This window comes from Rhinolophus ferrumequinum, chromosome 8, assembly GCF_004115265.2.
Source record: "Rhinolophus ferrumequinum isolate MPI-CBG mRhiFer1 chromosome 8, mRhiFer1_v1.p, whole genome shotgun sequence".
Lineage (NCBI taxonomy): Eukaryota > Metazoa > Chordata > Mammalia > Chiroptera > Rhinolophidae > Rhinolophus > Rhinolophus ferrumequinum.
The window spans coordinates 20,377,357-20,395,779 of record NC_046291.1 but is presented as its reverse complement, the minus strand read 5'-3'; the positions used below and the strand labels follow the sequence as shown (position 1 = coordinate 20,395,779).

Sequence of the window (18,423 nt, the reverse complement as noted above, 5' to 3'; positions counted from 1 at the left end):
CTTCCTTTCCAACTTGCATTGTCTTCACAAAAAAATGCAACGATTTAATCATGAATAATAATTTAAAATGACGTATATTTGTTATTTCTATTTATATTTCTTCAGTTATTTTCTTGACCATTATTCTGTGTGTAGACAAATTGCATTTCGTCCTTTGTTAATTACGTGTTTATTAATTTTTCATATGGAACTATTTTCAACGTGAATCAACCATGTATATATAATTCAAGTATGTTTCTCTTTTTATGAAATATGAGTCACATTTTATTTTACTTGTATATTTTTTCTTTTAGTTAAATTTTAGTATATTGAACTTTGGAGCTTGTAGTGTTTGTCAACATTTTTGGGGAGGATGGAGTGATTTTTTTTTTTTTTTCTATAAATGTAGAGCTCAGAAAGTTATCAGTCACACTTACAATTTGGTTAATATTCAATTACATTTCTTCTAGTTTCCCAGTGACTTTATTTTTTTACAGTAGATTTAAGTTTACAACAACATTGAGAGGGATGTATAGAGATTTCCAATATACCCCAGGCCCCAACACATGCATAGCCTCTGCCATTATCTACATCACTTACCAGAATTTTATATATAAATAATATATAAATAATATATAATTATATATAAATAATATATAATATATAAATAACAATAAATAATAATAATATATATAAATAATATATAAGATAATATATATATGTTTGTTTACTAAAAATTAACCTACATTGACACATTATAATCCCCTAAAATCTAAGGTGTACCTTAGGGTTTACTCTTGTACATTCTATGAGTTTGGGCAAAGTTTAATGACATATATTCATTACTGTAATATCATACAGAGTATTGTCACTGCCCTAAACATCCTAGTGCTGTCTATTCATCTCTCCCCACATGGCAAACCCTGGCAGCCACTGATCTTTTTATTGTCTCCATAGTTTTGCCTTTTGCAGAATATCATATAGTAGTTGGAAATATACAGTATATGGCTTTTCAGACTGGCTGCTTTCACTGAACAATATTCATATAATGTTCCTCCATGTATTGTCATGGCTTGATAGATCATTTCTTTTTAGCATTGAATAATATTCCATTGTCTGGAGGTACCAAAGTTTATTTATCCATTCGCTACTGAAGGCCATCTTGGTTGCTTCTACTGTTTGGCAATTTTGAGTAAAGGTGCTCTAAACATTCATGTGCAAGTTCTTCTGTGGACATGTTTTCAACTCCTGTGAATAAATACCAAGGAATGAGATTGCTGGATTGTATGGTAACAGTATGTCTAGTTTTGTAAGAAACCACTGAACTATCTTCCAAAATGGCTGTTCCAGTTTGCATCTCTACTGCCAACACGTGAGGGTTTGTGTTGCTCCACATCCTTTCCAGGATTTGCTGTTGTCAGTGTTCTGGATTTTGACCATTTTAATGAGATGCGTAGTGGTATCTCACTGTTGTTTTAATTTTCATTTCCCCGATGATATATGTAGAACATCTTTTCATATGCTTTTTTGGCATCTTGATATCTTCTATGGCCCATTTTAAAATAAAGTTGTTTTCTTATTGAGTTTTAAGAGTTCATTGTATATTTTCAATAACAGTCCTTTATCAGATGTGTCTTTTGCGAATACTGTTTTCCTCGTCTGTTTCTTCTCTTGACATTATCTTTTTCAGGGCAGAAGCTTTTAATTTTAGTGAAATATAGCTAATCTTTTATTTGTCTAATGGAACATGTCTAGTGTTGTATCTAAAAAGGCACCACCATACCCAAGGTCACCTAAGTTTTCTTCCATATGTTATCTTCTAGGTGTTTTATAGTTTAGCATTTTACATTTAGGTCTGTGATCCATTTTGAGTTAATCTTTATGAAGGTTGCAAGATCTGTGTCAAGATTCTAGTTGATTCAGCACCTTTGTTCCATTATATTGTCCTTATTCCTTTGTTAAAGATGACTTGACTGTATTTATGGGTGTCTATTTCAGGGCTTTCTATCGTGTTCTATTGATCTATTTGTCTGTTCTTTCACCAACACCACACTGTCTTGATTACTGTATCTTTAGCATAAGTCTTTAGTTGGGTAGTGTCCGTCCTCCAACTATGTTCTTCTTCAATATCGTTTTGGCTATTCTAGGACTTTTGCTTCTCTATATAAACTTTAGAATCAGTTTGTCAATATCGACAAAATAATTTGTTGGGATATTGATTGAGGTTGCATTAAATCTATAGGTAAGTTAGAAAGAACTGACATCTTGACAATATTGAGTCATCTTATCTACGAACATGGGATATCTTTGCAATCATTTAGATCCTTAATTTTCTTCACCAGAATTGTGTAGTATTACTCTTATAGTTCTTGTATATATTTTGTTATATTTATACCTTTATATTTCATTTTTGTGTTGTTTGGTGTATTTTTAAATCATATATTCTTCAGAGTATTTCTGAATTTTAACCTGTTTTCTTTAATTTTTAGATTGATGATATTTTTCTTATTAGTTTAATTTTTACCTTTTAAATACAACTATATACACAAAAATATAAATTAAAAGGCAGAATAGCTTAATTTTATGTATGCCTATTTATGATATTAATGAGGCACCATTATGAGTCTCAAATAGGGCCAAATATAAATATAGTTTTAAATTCTATTTGTGAGAACTTTGAATAGGAACTAAAATGAAGAAGCATGTCATTTGTATGCCAAATGTATCAGTCCTCTCAATAGCCAGAGATGAGTATAATAATTAAGTAATATTTTTCAGTTTCTAAAGTGCTTTTGTCATTGTTACATTTTTGTCATTGTTGCCAATCACATCATTCATGTAGATAGATCTGTAGTTAGAGCCAGTCTGGTATTATCTGACCCTAAATTGGTACTTAAATTCATATTCTTCAACTCTCTATGAAACATGCTTAGAATTCCTTTGTTGGCATTTAAAGGAAAAAGGTGATTAAAAATAATATAATGATGCATAATTTGATATAATGAATAGTACATTAACGTTGGTGCATATTTGGCTATGTTTTATAGCCCAAGTGCTTGATAATAATAATCAGGGACTATTTGGTTCTAATGCTGCTTCTTATAACTGCTATGTTTCTACACTCTTTACTTTGAATCTTGCAATAGTATTTTAAACTTCCTATTACGTTCTTTGTACCCAGTTATTTTACATATTTATGACTTTGTTTTTTTAAATATGTTTAAAAATAAGATTCCCCTTTCTTTTTGTTTCTGCCTCCCCATTATTTCCTTGAACTTTCAATGTTATAGTATTTCATTTTCTATCTTCAAATGATGTACATCTAATTTCTAATTCCAGCTTCTGCTGTAGCTAACTGCTGCATAGCCAGAAATTTAGTCTTTACATGGAGTGATTATATGGTGAGGGTTCACATTTTATCCTGCTCACATAATTTCATTTTTTCTAGGAGAAATTGTTGACTTCCTAGAGGATGGCAACAAGAGCAGTCATCCTTCTAAAAAAAAAAAAAAAAAAAAAACAATGCATTTCCTGTCCCTGAGTTATTATTAAAAAAAAAAAGTTATTTCTTTAAAGCAGTATGCTCTATGAAAGTGACAAATCTTTAAATGCTATTATATAGGTACACACAAATTTCACTTCTTAGTATCCACAGTTGCTTTGGGGGTTATATTTTGGCAAACATCTTTAGTATGATCCCCACTAAGGAATTAGAGTAGGAAGGTATCATTATTTTCTTTTATAAATGAGAATACTAATCTTCAGAAAAACTGTTTCACAAGACACAGAGCTCTTAAATGGCAAATACATGACTACAATATGATTTCTAACTTCTCCTAATACTCTAGTTTACCTTATTTCCAGAATAGTTAAGAGCTATTGAGTACTACGTTTAGTATGCATACAGAGCTAATTTACTTATGCTTCTGAACTTGAGGTATAGAATTCACCCTGTTAGGAAGTACACTAATATCTCCCCTGATGTCTGTTACATCCTTGGTAAATACTACAGCCTGGTAAAAGATATCTGATCTATGAAGACTTGGAAAATTCAGGTGGGATCTGTGCTGTTTTTCTTGAGTTTATTAGAAATGTGATGGAGAGCCTGCTGAGATCAGATCTGTTGTTCCCCTACGCACTCCACTGATTTTATGGTGAAACACATGATGCTCTCAGACCAACAAAGCATTTTAGTGATTATAAAATCTTTGAAAGGAAATTAGAGGACTTTGTGTTGTTACCATTATCTTTCTCTTATCTACACTTGCAGGGATAGAGGGACAGGAGAGGTAAACAGCTGGCTTTCAACATGATGTAAATTAATGGAGTTTGGATTTCTGAAAAGCGGCTTCATAAACTGAAATTCTCAGTTGAGTTCCGAGGTAGAAATACAGTATAGCTCAGAATAATAGAAACAGCTATGTTTGTCCTGAAACAAACCGATCTTATCAGAAGATCTGCAACCTGACTGTGACTCTGGTCATTAGGAAAAATAGGTCTGTTTTGGAAAGGAAATGAAAATTTGAAAATGAAACACGAGAAGTAATTAGTGAAAGAGTAAGAAAGAGTAATGCCTCAGAGAATGGAAATCAAGCAAAGTGAATCTCGTATTTTAATATGTGGGTATACATATGATTTTATATTTAGTACCAAGAATTAAAGAGATAGGATATAAGATTGGAATATAATGAAATTCCCTGTTCAATAGAAATAGACCAGTCATGAGTCTAGGTAGAGTAGATACACAGATTCTTAGATCTTTTTGTACCCCTAAAATGGAAGTAACATGAGAAGGATATTTGGATAATAAAAAAAGGAGATGAATAGATTGTCATTTTTAGGACATGATAGCTTGCCTCCTCTACTCTGAAGGCTACTGAGTGAAAGAAGGATAATGAAATTCTAAATGATGCCAAGTATTGTAACTAAGTCTAATGAGGGGAAGTTTTATATGGAATAATGTAAGCTAAATAAAAGATTTTCTAACAGAGCTACTCAAAACCAAATGAACTGGGCTTTCTGTAGTTTTAATTAGAGGAATGTGCAACGAAATGGTAGAATATCAGTAGAAATAATTTAAATGAGTGGTGTATTATTAGATTAGGGCTGGATTTAAGGGCTCTTCCAGTCTTGAGATTCTAGAATTTTGTGATAAACTGAATTCACTTTAACCAAGCTAATTTCGAATGTGTCCCAATTATCATTATAATACTGGCAATTATTTTTTTAAAAATCTTATTTTATACCAGAAACAGAAGCATTACTCCTTTTGGAACCATAGAAATATCCTGCTTATGTCTATTGTGAGGCTTTCAGACAGTGTGGCTTTAGCAGATGTGGGTCATGAAAAAAATCTGAGTACAAGATTGAATGTTCCTCCCCAAACATGCAAGGAAAATATTGTTTCTAATTACACTTTCCAGACTGAGTGTTGAGAATGGTTATTTGGAAAATATTATCCCAGTTTCACTTATAACTTTCATCAGTCCATGAGAAGCAGTTATCTTCACTACACTTCTTGTCTTATTGAAGCTTTATACAACAGCTCTTAGTATAAAAGAAGAGACTGCTAAGGAAGTATTTCATTCTACGTTTAGTAATTGGTTACAGGTGATGAAATATGCATCCTACTTGGACTGACCTTGAATATTTTGTCATATCAATTCTCCTAAGACTTGATCTCAGCATAACACCTACATATTTTGGTTACCATTTACTCCTGAAAATCAGCATAGATTTCACTGAAAAATTCTACAATTCAAGATTTTTCGAAAGTCAGATCAGAGGTCAAAACAAGGTAAAGAAGCAGCCATATCAAGTGCTGCGGGTGGCATTTCTCTGGCAAATGGCATGTCTTCAGTCATTACAATTTAGACTTGGAAAAAATCCTTAATCTAAGTGAAAAAGACAAACATTAGACTAAGACTTAGCCTTGAGAATCATTTACCAAAATCTGGAAATGACTATGATTATACAAAGTATAGATCTCAAAATAATTAAGTTCAATAATTAAGTATAAGCCTATAATAGAAATCACTATCAATTCTCTAACATACCGTTCTCCAACAATCTGGTCTTTGTCATGTTCCCAGAGTTATCCCCCTAAAATTAATATCTGATTACTTTTCCAACTCCTCTTAAAACCCTTTAATCTCTCCTCATAGCCTATAGATTAAAACTCGTTAGGACTGTAGAAAAGGCCTTCTATTATTTGATTGTTTATCTATTTAGCCTAATTTTCCATTATTCTTCTTTTCTTGAATGCAAGATGATTCAAAGTCTCTGAATATGCCACACTTCCCACACACTGACCATTCATCCTTCTTCCTTTTCTATGTTCACATTGTTAACACCTGCTTGTACATATAGATTTTATTCAGATGTATTCACCTATTTAAAACTTTCATGACTGCCTTCCGAGCCTAGAAAATTGGTTATACTCTTCTCTGTCCTATTACTCTATCCTGTATGTCATGTATTAAAATACTAATGAAAATATTTAAAATAATTGGTTATATATTCATACAACCTAGTAGACCATGAGGTCCTTAAGGGCAGAGTTTATTTCCATTATCTTTCTATCCCTAGCACATAGTACATTTTGAGAGTTTTAAATTATATTTTATATCATACATTTTCCAAAGGCATTTAGGGAACTTGCAAATATGAGAAGACACATTTCTGAGAGATAATTAAGGTGAAGGATAACTTAAAACAGGTAAAATAAGGTGAAGCTAGCTGTCAAGTTAATACATAAAATGCATGTACTCTACCTTAAATCCTTTCTATTAGAGGTTGGCTATATGGACATTCATTAATTAATAAAAAACATAACACAATGCTATTTTTTTTTTACATTGCTAGAGGAGGGCTTTGTCTTTGGGACTAAGTATTTAACAGTCAACAGAAAGAAGTAGAACTAGTCAGCTATGTGATTTCCATTGTCTTTAAAATAACTCATCTCAAGCTGTTCAGTAGCAACACAATGGCTGCAGCTATTAAGGACTAAATGGCATTTCACCAGTGGGTCCATTTTAAAAGTATATGATACTCTTGTGGAATATGTAATCTATTGAGCAATAGCCTCAACAGCAACCTTTCAATAATACAGATTTTCATAGTGCTGTGTCTTATAACTTTCCTTATTGCTAGGCAGGTGAATGAAACAACAGGTAACTTAGTCAAAGCAATTCTACGGTGGGGAAGGAGAAGTGGAAAAAGTGATCTTTGAATATATATATATATATATATATATATATATATATATATATATACAAACTTCTAATTCTTATAATTTAATCCAAAGGGAAAAATGTAAAGAATTTGAGGAATATGTGTGCTTTATATCTTTCATATCCTTTGTATCCCTGGTATGTAGTAGATACTCAGGAGTAATGGAATAAATCAATGAACTTTAAAAACACAGTCATCTAGTTATAGCATAGAACTGGTGGGTAGAGACCCAAGCACTAGGTAAGAGGTTGGGTTGTAAACATTTCCTTGATATGTAAGCAGACTTGGTGATTTGCAAGGCAAGTGGAATACAGAGGAGGCCTGCTGTACAGGGCAAAGGAATCATTCTCAAGAAAGAGCAGCTTCCCTGTTCCATGGACCACGTGAACACACGGGCTTTGGAAATGGACAGCTCTTGCCTCTGGTGCCCTGAGAAAGAGGCCTGGCTCCTGGTCTGAATGAGAATAAACATCTCCTGGTGCTTTGTGAAAAAGGGGGCGATAGCCGTGTCTTCACATTTTAGGCCCAGAGAGATGATAATTTTAAACTCTGCAAGATAGCAGAATTGAGACTGTTAGTAAATAGTATATTTTTTGTAAGAACCAGATTCAGGCAGGGTATGGAATCTAATGTAAAGGCATTCATTAGCTGTGGATATACCAAATAGTAAAGAACTGGGTAAAGCAGAGGTCCACAAAACTGTGAGGTCATGAGGAGAACAGAAAATAAAGAATAGGTATCAGTAAAATACACAGTAAGTTAATAGTGATAAGTGCTACTGAAAAGAAAAAAAGAAAAAGGAGAGTCACTGGTGAGATTGCATTTTAGCCAGGCCTCCTTTGATGTGTCTTTCTGTAAAGTCCTAAAGAAAGGGACGGAATCAGTCATTGATTTTCTGGAAAAGAACATTCCTGGAAGAAAGAATAACAAGCCCAAAGGCTTTCTGTAGCTAGAGTAGAGAGGGAGAGAAGGGAAAGAGCAGTAGGAGTGGAGATCAGAGTGGTAACTAGGTGGGTGGCAGGTGGACCACGTGGGGCCTTATTTCATCATTTGGATTTTAGTTTTTACCCTGGGGCCTGCGAAACCATTGGAGGATTTTGAGCAGAGGAGCAGCAAGGACAGGATCCTTTAGTCTTCTGTACTGATAAAAGATTTTAGAGGAACAAAGGCAGGAGCAGTTAGGAGGCTACTGGTATAATTGAGACTTAATGGTAGAATGTGCTACACTAACTTGACTCTTTATTAAATGCCCTATTGTGATGCTCTAAAGACTCAATGCAGTTGACTTTCACTAGGAATTGAAGATATATTATTTCTGCAACTTATTTTATGTGAGTTAGTTATTTATTCATGGAATTTATTTATGGTCTGTATCTTTCCAAAAAGTATATGATGTGGTTGGGGGATATGCTGTTTTCCTGAGGCTATCTGATAATATCATCCAATGTGATCTGAAATTTTATATGTATAAAAACTTGGGCAAAATTCGGAAGGAAATAATTTATTATATCGTGAAATAAAGCTTCTTTAGGAAAATAAATATTCAAATAAAGTATGCAGTAGTAAAACGGGGCATAGGATCCATTTGCCTACATTTTTCTTTGTATTTATAAACCCTGAAGAATTATCTATTAGAAACAAGACTGTGTCATATTTACAATTGTATTTTATTTATTAATTTATGGATTCAATAGTTATTTATTGAGAGTCCCTATGTGCTAAGTATGATGCTTAGTAGGATGCAGCAGTGAATAAAAAATAATAATAATTCCTGCCCTCGTATACAAAGGATGCCAAAAAAAATGTAAGAAAGGAAAAAAACTGTATTAAAATTGTAATACTTAATATATACCAATAACAAAAGATGAATACAAGTCACGTTTGACTTCTGCACTTACAAGAGGAGCTCAAAGTGGTTACCAGCAGCATAATTTTAACAGTTTTTTCCTTTCTTAAAATGGGTATACATTTTCTTTTGGCACCCTTTCTGTTACCTTCTATTGACAGAGAGAGACAATAAATAAAGTAAGTAATATATAGTTTAATATATGGAGAAAAATAACACAGTGAGGGGAAGCAGCGGGAGGCAAAAATCTGTGGTGATGCAATATTTTAAGTGAGATTGTCAGAGATGTCCTCTGTGTTAAGATAAGTTTAAAGAAAATGTCTTTAACTGAAGTCATAGAGCAAGCCATGCGAGAAGAATCGTATGCAGATGTCCTGAAGGGAGCATGCTCAGTGTGTTTGATCAACACAGGAGGACACTGGACTGAGTTGTCTAGTACAGTATCTGTACTAATTGTGAAATGGATATATGAATCTCCTGGTCTTGAAATCTCTCAGAACTTAGGCTAAATTCCAAATACCTTGCCTTTGCCAAGAAGGCCCGGAGTGGTAGGAATGGTCTGGCCCCTCCTACTTCGCAGGTCTCCATTTGCACATCTCCACTACTCTCACACCACCATCCATTCCCCATCTCCCCTGGCCCCCAATACTGCACTGACCTTTCAGCTTCTTGAGCAAGTCATCCGTGCCCTTCTCAGGGTCTGCACCCTGCACATTGTGCTCTCCTCTTCCTAGAACATTGGGTGAAAAGAAAGAGTATGAAAAGAAAGTGTCAAATGAAGAGGTCTTGAGATAGCTGGGAAAATTTGAGATTTAATATCCTGAGAATTTTTTCTAGACAAGGACCTAAGGTATGCACAGAAACTTATTTTTGAAAAAGAATGAGAACAGCATTTTAGTAACTATGATTCTATATTAAAATATCATGATTAGCCAAGGCTGTGTATTTCAAGAATATGCATTTTTAATGTGTCACATACATACGTGTGTATGACTGACAACTAGAGAATATCCAGAGGCATGTTAATGCAATAAGAAAACTAAATAATAAAATAATCCCAAAGACAAATTGATACTTGAACATTTGAAGGCATTCTAGGGGCATTGCTATCTTATTCCAGGGTGACACCATTACTCGTGATCTCCACATAAAGTTTCATAAACTCACCTACCAATTTTTTCTGCATCTACAGCCCGATTACATAAATGCAAAGGATTAAACAGAATAAAAAGAATTGGGGAGCTGACTCTGGGTGGTGAACACACAATGTGATTTATGGATGATGTGATACAGAATTGCACACCTGAAATCTATGTAATTTTACTAACAATTGTCACCCCAATAAATTAAAAATAAATTAAAAAAAAAAAAAAGAATTGGTAGTTTTGTAATTCTACATTTTCTTTCCTCTCTACCAAGATACCTTGCTATACATAACTTGTTTATGTATGCAACCCAAATTATGGATGACATGCAGCCAGCTCCTCTGTATCAAAGGCCAAGGGTTTACTGTAACTTGTATAAGAGCATTTTCAGCTATTTTTCTTTCAACTTTTAAAGTTTGGGGTACTAAAAAAAATGGGCACGCTAAATGTATCTCAAATGTGTCTTAATTCTAAATGTGAGCTTTTCTAATATAATTTATGAGCTCAGTGAAACGAAAATTATATTTTTACCTATGCAAAGAAAGTGAGTGAAATATTTAATTTAACTAGATTTTGGTTATATGTTGTTCTGCTATATAACACATTACATTTTCTATGGTAACTGAGGACATTGTGACTGATGGTTCTTTTATAAATTCAGATAGTCCTGTTGAATAGTCACAGATACTTGAAACTGCAATCTAATGGCAGTAATGATTTTACTCCACTATTTATGGAAATACGAATCATCAATTCCATATAAAAAATGACCTAGAGATCACAAGGTAATCTTTTTATAAAATAATCTTAAATTGGAGTAGTGCCTAGAATTAAAATGTACTGTTTTAAGAATTCTCTTATTTGATCTTCAACATTTTATGTTATATTGAGCAGAACTTATCCATATTTTCAAATAAAGATAATGAAGTTAAGGGATCTTAAATGTATATGTTAAAGGGCCTATCCAAGGTCACATGGGTTGTCTAGCGAAGCAGAATGAGAAGGCAACCAAGTTTTCTTGCTTCTGTAGTTTCCACTTCCTGATTTGTGAAACAAGAGGCCTTGAGTCTGTTCCATCCCTCTTATGAAACACTTTAGCACATTTCTTAAAAATATGTAATTAGTGTCAATGTGAAACTTGTAATATATTTAGTTCTCAAAACTGTGGTCATTTTCAACAGCAACAAACTCTAATAGTTCTGTAGTTATCTGCTAAAGTCTGAAAAATGTCAATAATTTGCATGAAGAACATGCAAAATATGGAAAAAAGCAATTACGGGAAATATAAAGTATTTCTAAATATAATTGATCCATATATTGCTTACTATTTGCAATGCATAAATTTGCTTGACCCAAACGAAGTTGACATAATGTATTTGTTCATAATCTGCAAAAAAATCATGTTGATATAACATTTTTATAAAAAATAAATGTAATTCCCAAACAGAAAAAAAAAAATAGGAAAGAATGACATTACTTTATACTTTCGTAAAATCCCCTCAGTATCTGGCTTAATAGATTATCATTTTGAAAGAACTTTTTGTATCTTTCTTTTTTTTTCAGACTTCGCCAAGATTTATTTATTTTATTGGTTTCTTCAAGAACAACTCTGAGCTTTATTGATCTTCCATTATAGTTTATAGCATATTTTTTTCTAAACTTAAAATCTCATGCTTAGCAGAACAATTTTGAGGCTGTCTTTTTTTCATTATAAGGAGGTAAAAAAAAACTAAGGTGCTTTCGAAATACTATTTTTATTTCACTTCATAGTTTTGATATGTTGTTTTTTCATTCAGGTTTAATATTTGCAAACATCCACTATTATTTCTCCTTGGATATGTAGGTTATTTAAAACTACATTTTAAAATGAACACATATATAGGTTTTAAAAATATGTAATTTTGTTGTTCATTTATGCCAATTGACTTAACAATGAGAAAATATAAAATTATGTTAAATTTGTTAAGACTTGCTTTATAGCTTATTTTCTGTTTTCATAAGTGTTCCATATATGCTTCAGAATAATGTGTAACCCTCATTATTTGGTAAAGGATTTTATAAATGGCCGTTAAAATATGTAATTTTAATTCCTTAAATATTCCATATCTTTATTTATATTTTGAATTAGAAAAATAAATTGAGAGATGTGTGTAAATGTTTCACGTTGACAATAGGTTGGTCATTTTTGTTTTTATGGTTCTAACATTGTTACTTTCAGTTAAGATGCATTTAGTATTTTTATATAATTTAGGTTTTAATCCTTTCTAGGAATGAAACATTTTATCTTTATATAGGAACTCTCTCTATCCCTAATAACACATTTTTGCCCTGATGTTTTTTTTGTCTGCGTTAATATATCTACCTCATCTTTATTTTTATTTTCTTTAGCTAGGTATCTATTTTTAATTTCTTGTACTTTCAATCTTTGTGTGTTTTTAGGAGTTTCATGTGCCTCATGTAAACAACATATTGCTGAATTGTTTCCTTTTTAGCCAAACTAAAAACTTTTTGTCTTTTAATTTCCAATTTAGTTCATTTGTATTTATTAGTATTATTATGTTTGAATTTTTTTCTAGTGTCTTTTTTCTTTTGTTTGTTTTCTATGTGTACCACTTATTGTAGTGCTTTTCCTCCTCCTTTCTTGCTTTATTTTGGATTTATGTTTATAATTTGGATACATGTTTATAATTGTTTGCTTTTCTTACCCATTTATTTTTACTTATACAGGTCTAGAAGGTATAAACTTTATTCCTGTTCTTATAATGGTTACCCTTGACATTTTACCATCCAGACTTAACAAAGTTTAAAATGTATCAGTGTATTTGCCTTCCCTTCTGAACAACACAGGAACATTATTGTCAATATTATCTTCGTTGTTTTTTATTTTTATTTTTTCAAGCACTACTTATGTACACAAATATTTGAATATATTGGCATGTTTGCCAGAGTCTGTGCTCACCATTCTTTCATTTCACATCTTCCTTCTAGGATTTTAAAATTTTTCTCTGAAATATACATGGTAGTTCCTATAGGGGAGAACTGCTTTATTTAGTGGAAGCAATTTTTATTTGCCTGTGTTTTGAGAAAGATTTTTGATAGATCTAGAGTAACATTATTTTCTCTTAGCTCCTTGAAGAAATTCTGAATCTTCCACTTGCTAGCTCGCTGATGTTGTTCAAATGATTTGAAGATAATGATGGTGCCCATCCTATAGGATGGTTGTGAGGATTAAATAATATAATTTTACTATAATTAAAAATAAATTTTACTATAATATAAGACCGGATCTTATGTAATATAATATAATGTAATATAATATAATATAATTCATATAATACAACACTGGGTCTTATATTAATTTTTGCTCCAAAAGACGCATTAGAGCTGATTGTCCGGCTAGGTCTTATTTTTGGGGAAACACGGTAAAAGGATCATGAATGTCAGGAGGATGTGAAGTTGATGGAACTGAAATTTTCTTGCAGTTGATATTTTACCAAAGCAAGCCTAGATATTTCTGCTTGTGTCGTTGATACCCATTCATTTCTTAAACTAGCTTTTGTGCCCACCACTTGAGAGCCACAACATCTACTAATGACTTAAATGGAAAATCCAATGGCTCTTCCTTCCTCAACCACCCAGCACTTCAAAATTTTTCATCTCTCAAGATTTAGTTCAAAAGCCTCCTCATTCTGATTTATTTTTTCCTTCATCATGTAAACAGTAATCTTGGAACAGTTTATTAAGACAAATATAAGTGATGTCAACCTATTGTTTTGTATTGTATTGTTTTTCTCAAATTTCTTAACCTACATCTACTCGTAAATCATCTTCATTTGAAGCTACATCATCCGCAGGGCCTAACACATAGCCCTGAACCCAACACATGCTACGTATATGTGTATATATATGATTTAATGAATTCATCTAGAAGAATATAGGAGAATTAATCTAGAAATTGTGCAACTCTCATCAACTTGAATTACTAAAGAATACAAGTAAGTATATAATTGTGCAGACTTAAGATAATAAGATTCAGGCATTTGGATAAGCCATGAAAAGTAAAAATAACTCAGAAACACCCACACGCAAATTACTCACAGAGTACAACCATTTAAAAAATAAATTGTAATTTTCTTTTTAACACATACACTTTTCATGTTTTTCCAAATAGTGGCAACAAATTGGCTACTGCAAGTGGTGACACTACAGTTAAATTATGGGACCTGTCTAAAGGCAATTGCATTTTGACCTTCGAAGGACATGGCCATGCGGTATGGTCCTGTACATGGCACACCTGTGGTGATTTTGTGGCGTCTTCCTCCTTGGATACCACGAGTAAAATCTGGGATGTTAATAGGTAAGAAGTATTTTAAACATTATTAACCCTCTACATTGATAAATATGCATCAGTAATGTTTTGTTTGTTTGTTTGTTTGTTTGTTTGTTTGTTTGTTTTATCCCTCAGTGCTACCACTGGGAAACATTTTTCTTTAAAATTCTTAGTTGATAAAATTATAGAGAGCTACTTAAATAATCTCTGTGAAATCCACTTCTAACTTCATTAATCTTTGTTGGTATAATGAATCCTTTCTAACCTTAGGTATCAAGATCAAGGGATGTAATAAGATTAGAATTGCTTCATTGGGAAGCTGTTTGTTTTAAGCAAGATAGAAACAAATACTCATTTTAAAGAGTTCGGTTTTTAGTTCTCCCTTTCACAGATTGTTATCACTCTGTATTATCAAACTAACAATTTAATAGACATAAATATGACAGAAGTAATTACTTGCTTCATGCTTAATTTTAATACAATATTTTCCCAAATTAAATGCTTTTTGGTAATTCACAATTTGTAAGAACTAATGAGATTTATTGTATGCAAAGTCCAATATAATATCACATGAATTTTGATCCTAATTGAAGACAGACAAATATGTTTACAGTGTCAACACACCTGTCATTCATGTATGTTTGGATGATTATTACATCCTATTATGTATACAAATAGGATATAAATAACTACCAGCAAATATCATGATCGTTTCAGCTAGCTGAGGTATTATAAATTATCAGTCAGACTTCCGATCACTTTGATTATTGAACAATGCCCATTTTCCAAATATATGTGAAAACAGCTCCTAAAATGTTAGGTCAACAATTGTTACTGAGCCATTGCAATTTATTTTGTAAGAAGAAGATGGACTCACTTTAAAGGTGGACACTGTTGCTTTGAGGTCATGTATAAAACCAGGTACCTTAAACAAACTTTCTCCTTTCTTCCTTATATCATAGATAACATATTTAGAAGAGGGGCAAGTAAGGTGCTTGCAAAAAGTCAGCAGGTTTTCTGGCAGGATTCACTGAAAGGGTGTATGCTCTGTCCTATGCATCAGTTGATTATCTCCTAATGCCATCTACCAGTACTTATGGTATTTTTTTCTCAGCACCAAACTCCACATTTTCATTGTGCCAGCTGACTCTCTGTTAGGCTTTAGCATTAGGGATTGCTTGTAGGAGACTGCAGTGCTGGAGGAGGAAGAGAGGATATGATCCATCCTGTCTTCTTCCTATGGGCTTCTTTTAGACTTAAAGTTCCAGGGAACATCACTAGCAATACTGCACCTTAGCAACAGCAGTTTGTTCTCATTACAGCAGTTGAATCCAGTTGTCACTTGCAGAAACAGGTGCATTATGCCATCATCAAAGACATTAGCTCCAGCTAGTAGGTGCCCTCTTCTCAGAGGTCTCTGTTTGTAGCTATGCACAGCCCTTCCTCTAAGTTGCAGAGCACCAATACCAGCAAAAAAGTAAGTGCCTCCACGCAGAGGGCTGAGTTTCAGCTCTGCAGGCACCCCTCTCCAAGGTTCTAAGTTTTAATAATTCCACTCTATTCCCTTTGTTCACTCAATCTTACAGGTGGCAGCCCCTTCCTGCAGTTGCTTTTTCCATGATACCTAATGTTTTATTTTTCTCTTTTTAGTTACCTACTTATAAATTTACACATAGTTAACAATCCTATTTATTAAATCCTACATCCTGACTATACCTTGGTAGATAAGGGACATTAATGGGTAAATAGCATAATCCACCCGAGTTATAAAAATACAGCTAAATAATGTTGGAATATTCTGTAAGATAGGTTTTAATTCTCAAATGGTTACCTACTGGTTACCTGGAATAATCAGTCACTTGTAATTCTTAATTTTATGTTTCTAATTATGTGACCAGATTTTATAAACATTTATTTTAACAGATTATTGGTATTTTTAAAAATGACTTTATTGAGGTACGATCAACATACACAAAGCTGTAAAGATCTAATGTATGCAACAACTTGATTACTTTGCAGTTAAATCCATACTCATGAAATTATTACCAACCTATGCCATCAACACAGCTATCATCTCCAAACATTTCCTCCCGCCCTCTTTATTTATTGTTATATTTTATAAGAACACTTAACATAAGATCTAGCCTCTGAGCAACTTTTTCAGTACACAATATGGTGTTGTTAACTATGGGGACTGTGTTATACAGTATATCTCTAGGACTTATTCATCTTATATAACTCAAATTTTAACACTAGTCTCTAATTTTAATTTTTATCATCTGTGGCTTAGATAAGGATTTTCATGAAATATTGTGGCCCATTCTAAAATATAACATATCTTTAGATGTCTTAATCAATCATAGTGTTTTAACTTAACTATGGTTAAATACTTATTCCCTGTAGACTCAGCCTTACTTAGAATGATTTCAGACACTTTGACTTGACGGCTTTTTTCCATGATCTGATATCCAAATAATGTCTCCAGTTGATACCCAGTCGATATTGCTATAACACATTAAAATTGCTCCGAGAATTGACACCAGAATTTTTTTTTTTTTACATTTCAAAATTCCCATCAATGTCAAGAGCTTACCTTCATCATCAAAGACAAAAAACTTATACCAATTTTGAAGCTGACAAACATTGACAAATAAAAGATTAATTGATTGTTTATATAGTGGCTATTGATTTATCTTTCAGAGTTATAATCAAAGCACTGAACTGTAATTTACAATTACTCGTGGGTCAGAGCTGGGTACATATGTCTAAAGCTAGTGCCTGACTTTAAAATTTCATAGGTTATTGGAACCAGTTTTAATGGCTTAAAGGGAGAAGTTATTTGCTTTTGTAAGATTTTGGTTGTAGAAGCTGTTCTATGCCTCGTTGTAATATCTTATCCTGATGCCACATAGTCATTAATAAAAAATATGTTGATAGACTGCTGTTCACCAGGGTAGGAAGAGTTTAGCCTATTTATTATTCTCTCCTACAAACTGCCCTTCCCTCTGAGCCCCTGGCTCTAGCCTAGCATCTGTTCCTGAATTGGACATTACTAACAAAAAACCATCCAATTAGCTCACCAGAAAGTGGGATAACTGAGAATCACAATTAATGTAGAATAGCCAAATCAAGAGCCACTTTTACTAAATGCTAATAAGAACAATATCTGTGTTACTCTTAATGTGTGAACACTCTAAGTTTTCTATGAATAATTAACAGTAATACATCGATGATCTTCTGAATTATCATTTATACAAAGTAGAAATTTATGTTTCAAGTTGTAATCATTGATTTCTACCTTAATTTTTAATATAGTCTTTAAAAATTAGTCTCAAAACACAGAACTGTGAACGCACACAAACAGACACACCCATTGTATCCTAAGCAGAGAGTGCTTGGTACATGGATGTTTGGTTGCATGAATAATAAAGAAAAAAATCGACACCTACACAGAAGAAACTGCTCTCCCTGCTTCCATCCACATTCAAACTATAATTTAATTGTTGTTTTATTCTATATGAATCTATAAAATGATGAAAATGGGATAGGAAAATCAGAAAATATCTCAGTTGGCTATAAAAATTATGTTTCTTTAAAGCATAGGTATTCATGAAATGAATTGCCAGTGTTGAGATGTGTTATAGACATTAGAAAATTCTAAGACTCCATTATTGCCTTCGATGAGATTACAAATAATTTAAAAATGCAGCAATTTTGAAGCAATCAGAGAATATACATTGCATCTGAAATTTATAACATCAAATAGGGTGTTCTGGTTAACGTCTGGCCGCTTTTCTTCCAAGGTAACTGGATATTTGAATGGTATACCGTCACTCCAGTATTTGTACGTGGTATGTAGACCACATACCTGTTTAGTTTGTAGCTTTAAA

The 18,423-nt window shown here is 32.7% G+C and overlaps 1 protein-coding gene across 1 annotated transcript in view; it reads left to right on the top strand.

Moving 5' to 3' along the window:
- The window catches only part of SPAG16 (sperm associated antigen 16), a 759,782-nt gene that overhangs the window by 381,471 nt on the left and 359,888 nt on the right, over positions 1-18,423 (top strand). Inside the window, exon 13 of the mRNA XM_033111509.1 lies at positions 14,375-14,560. Within this exon, the coding sequence (XP_032967400.1) occupies positions 14,375-14,560 (186 nt within the window). The remainder of the gene's footprint in view (positions 1-14,374; positions 14,561-18,423) is intronic.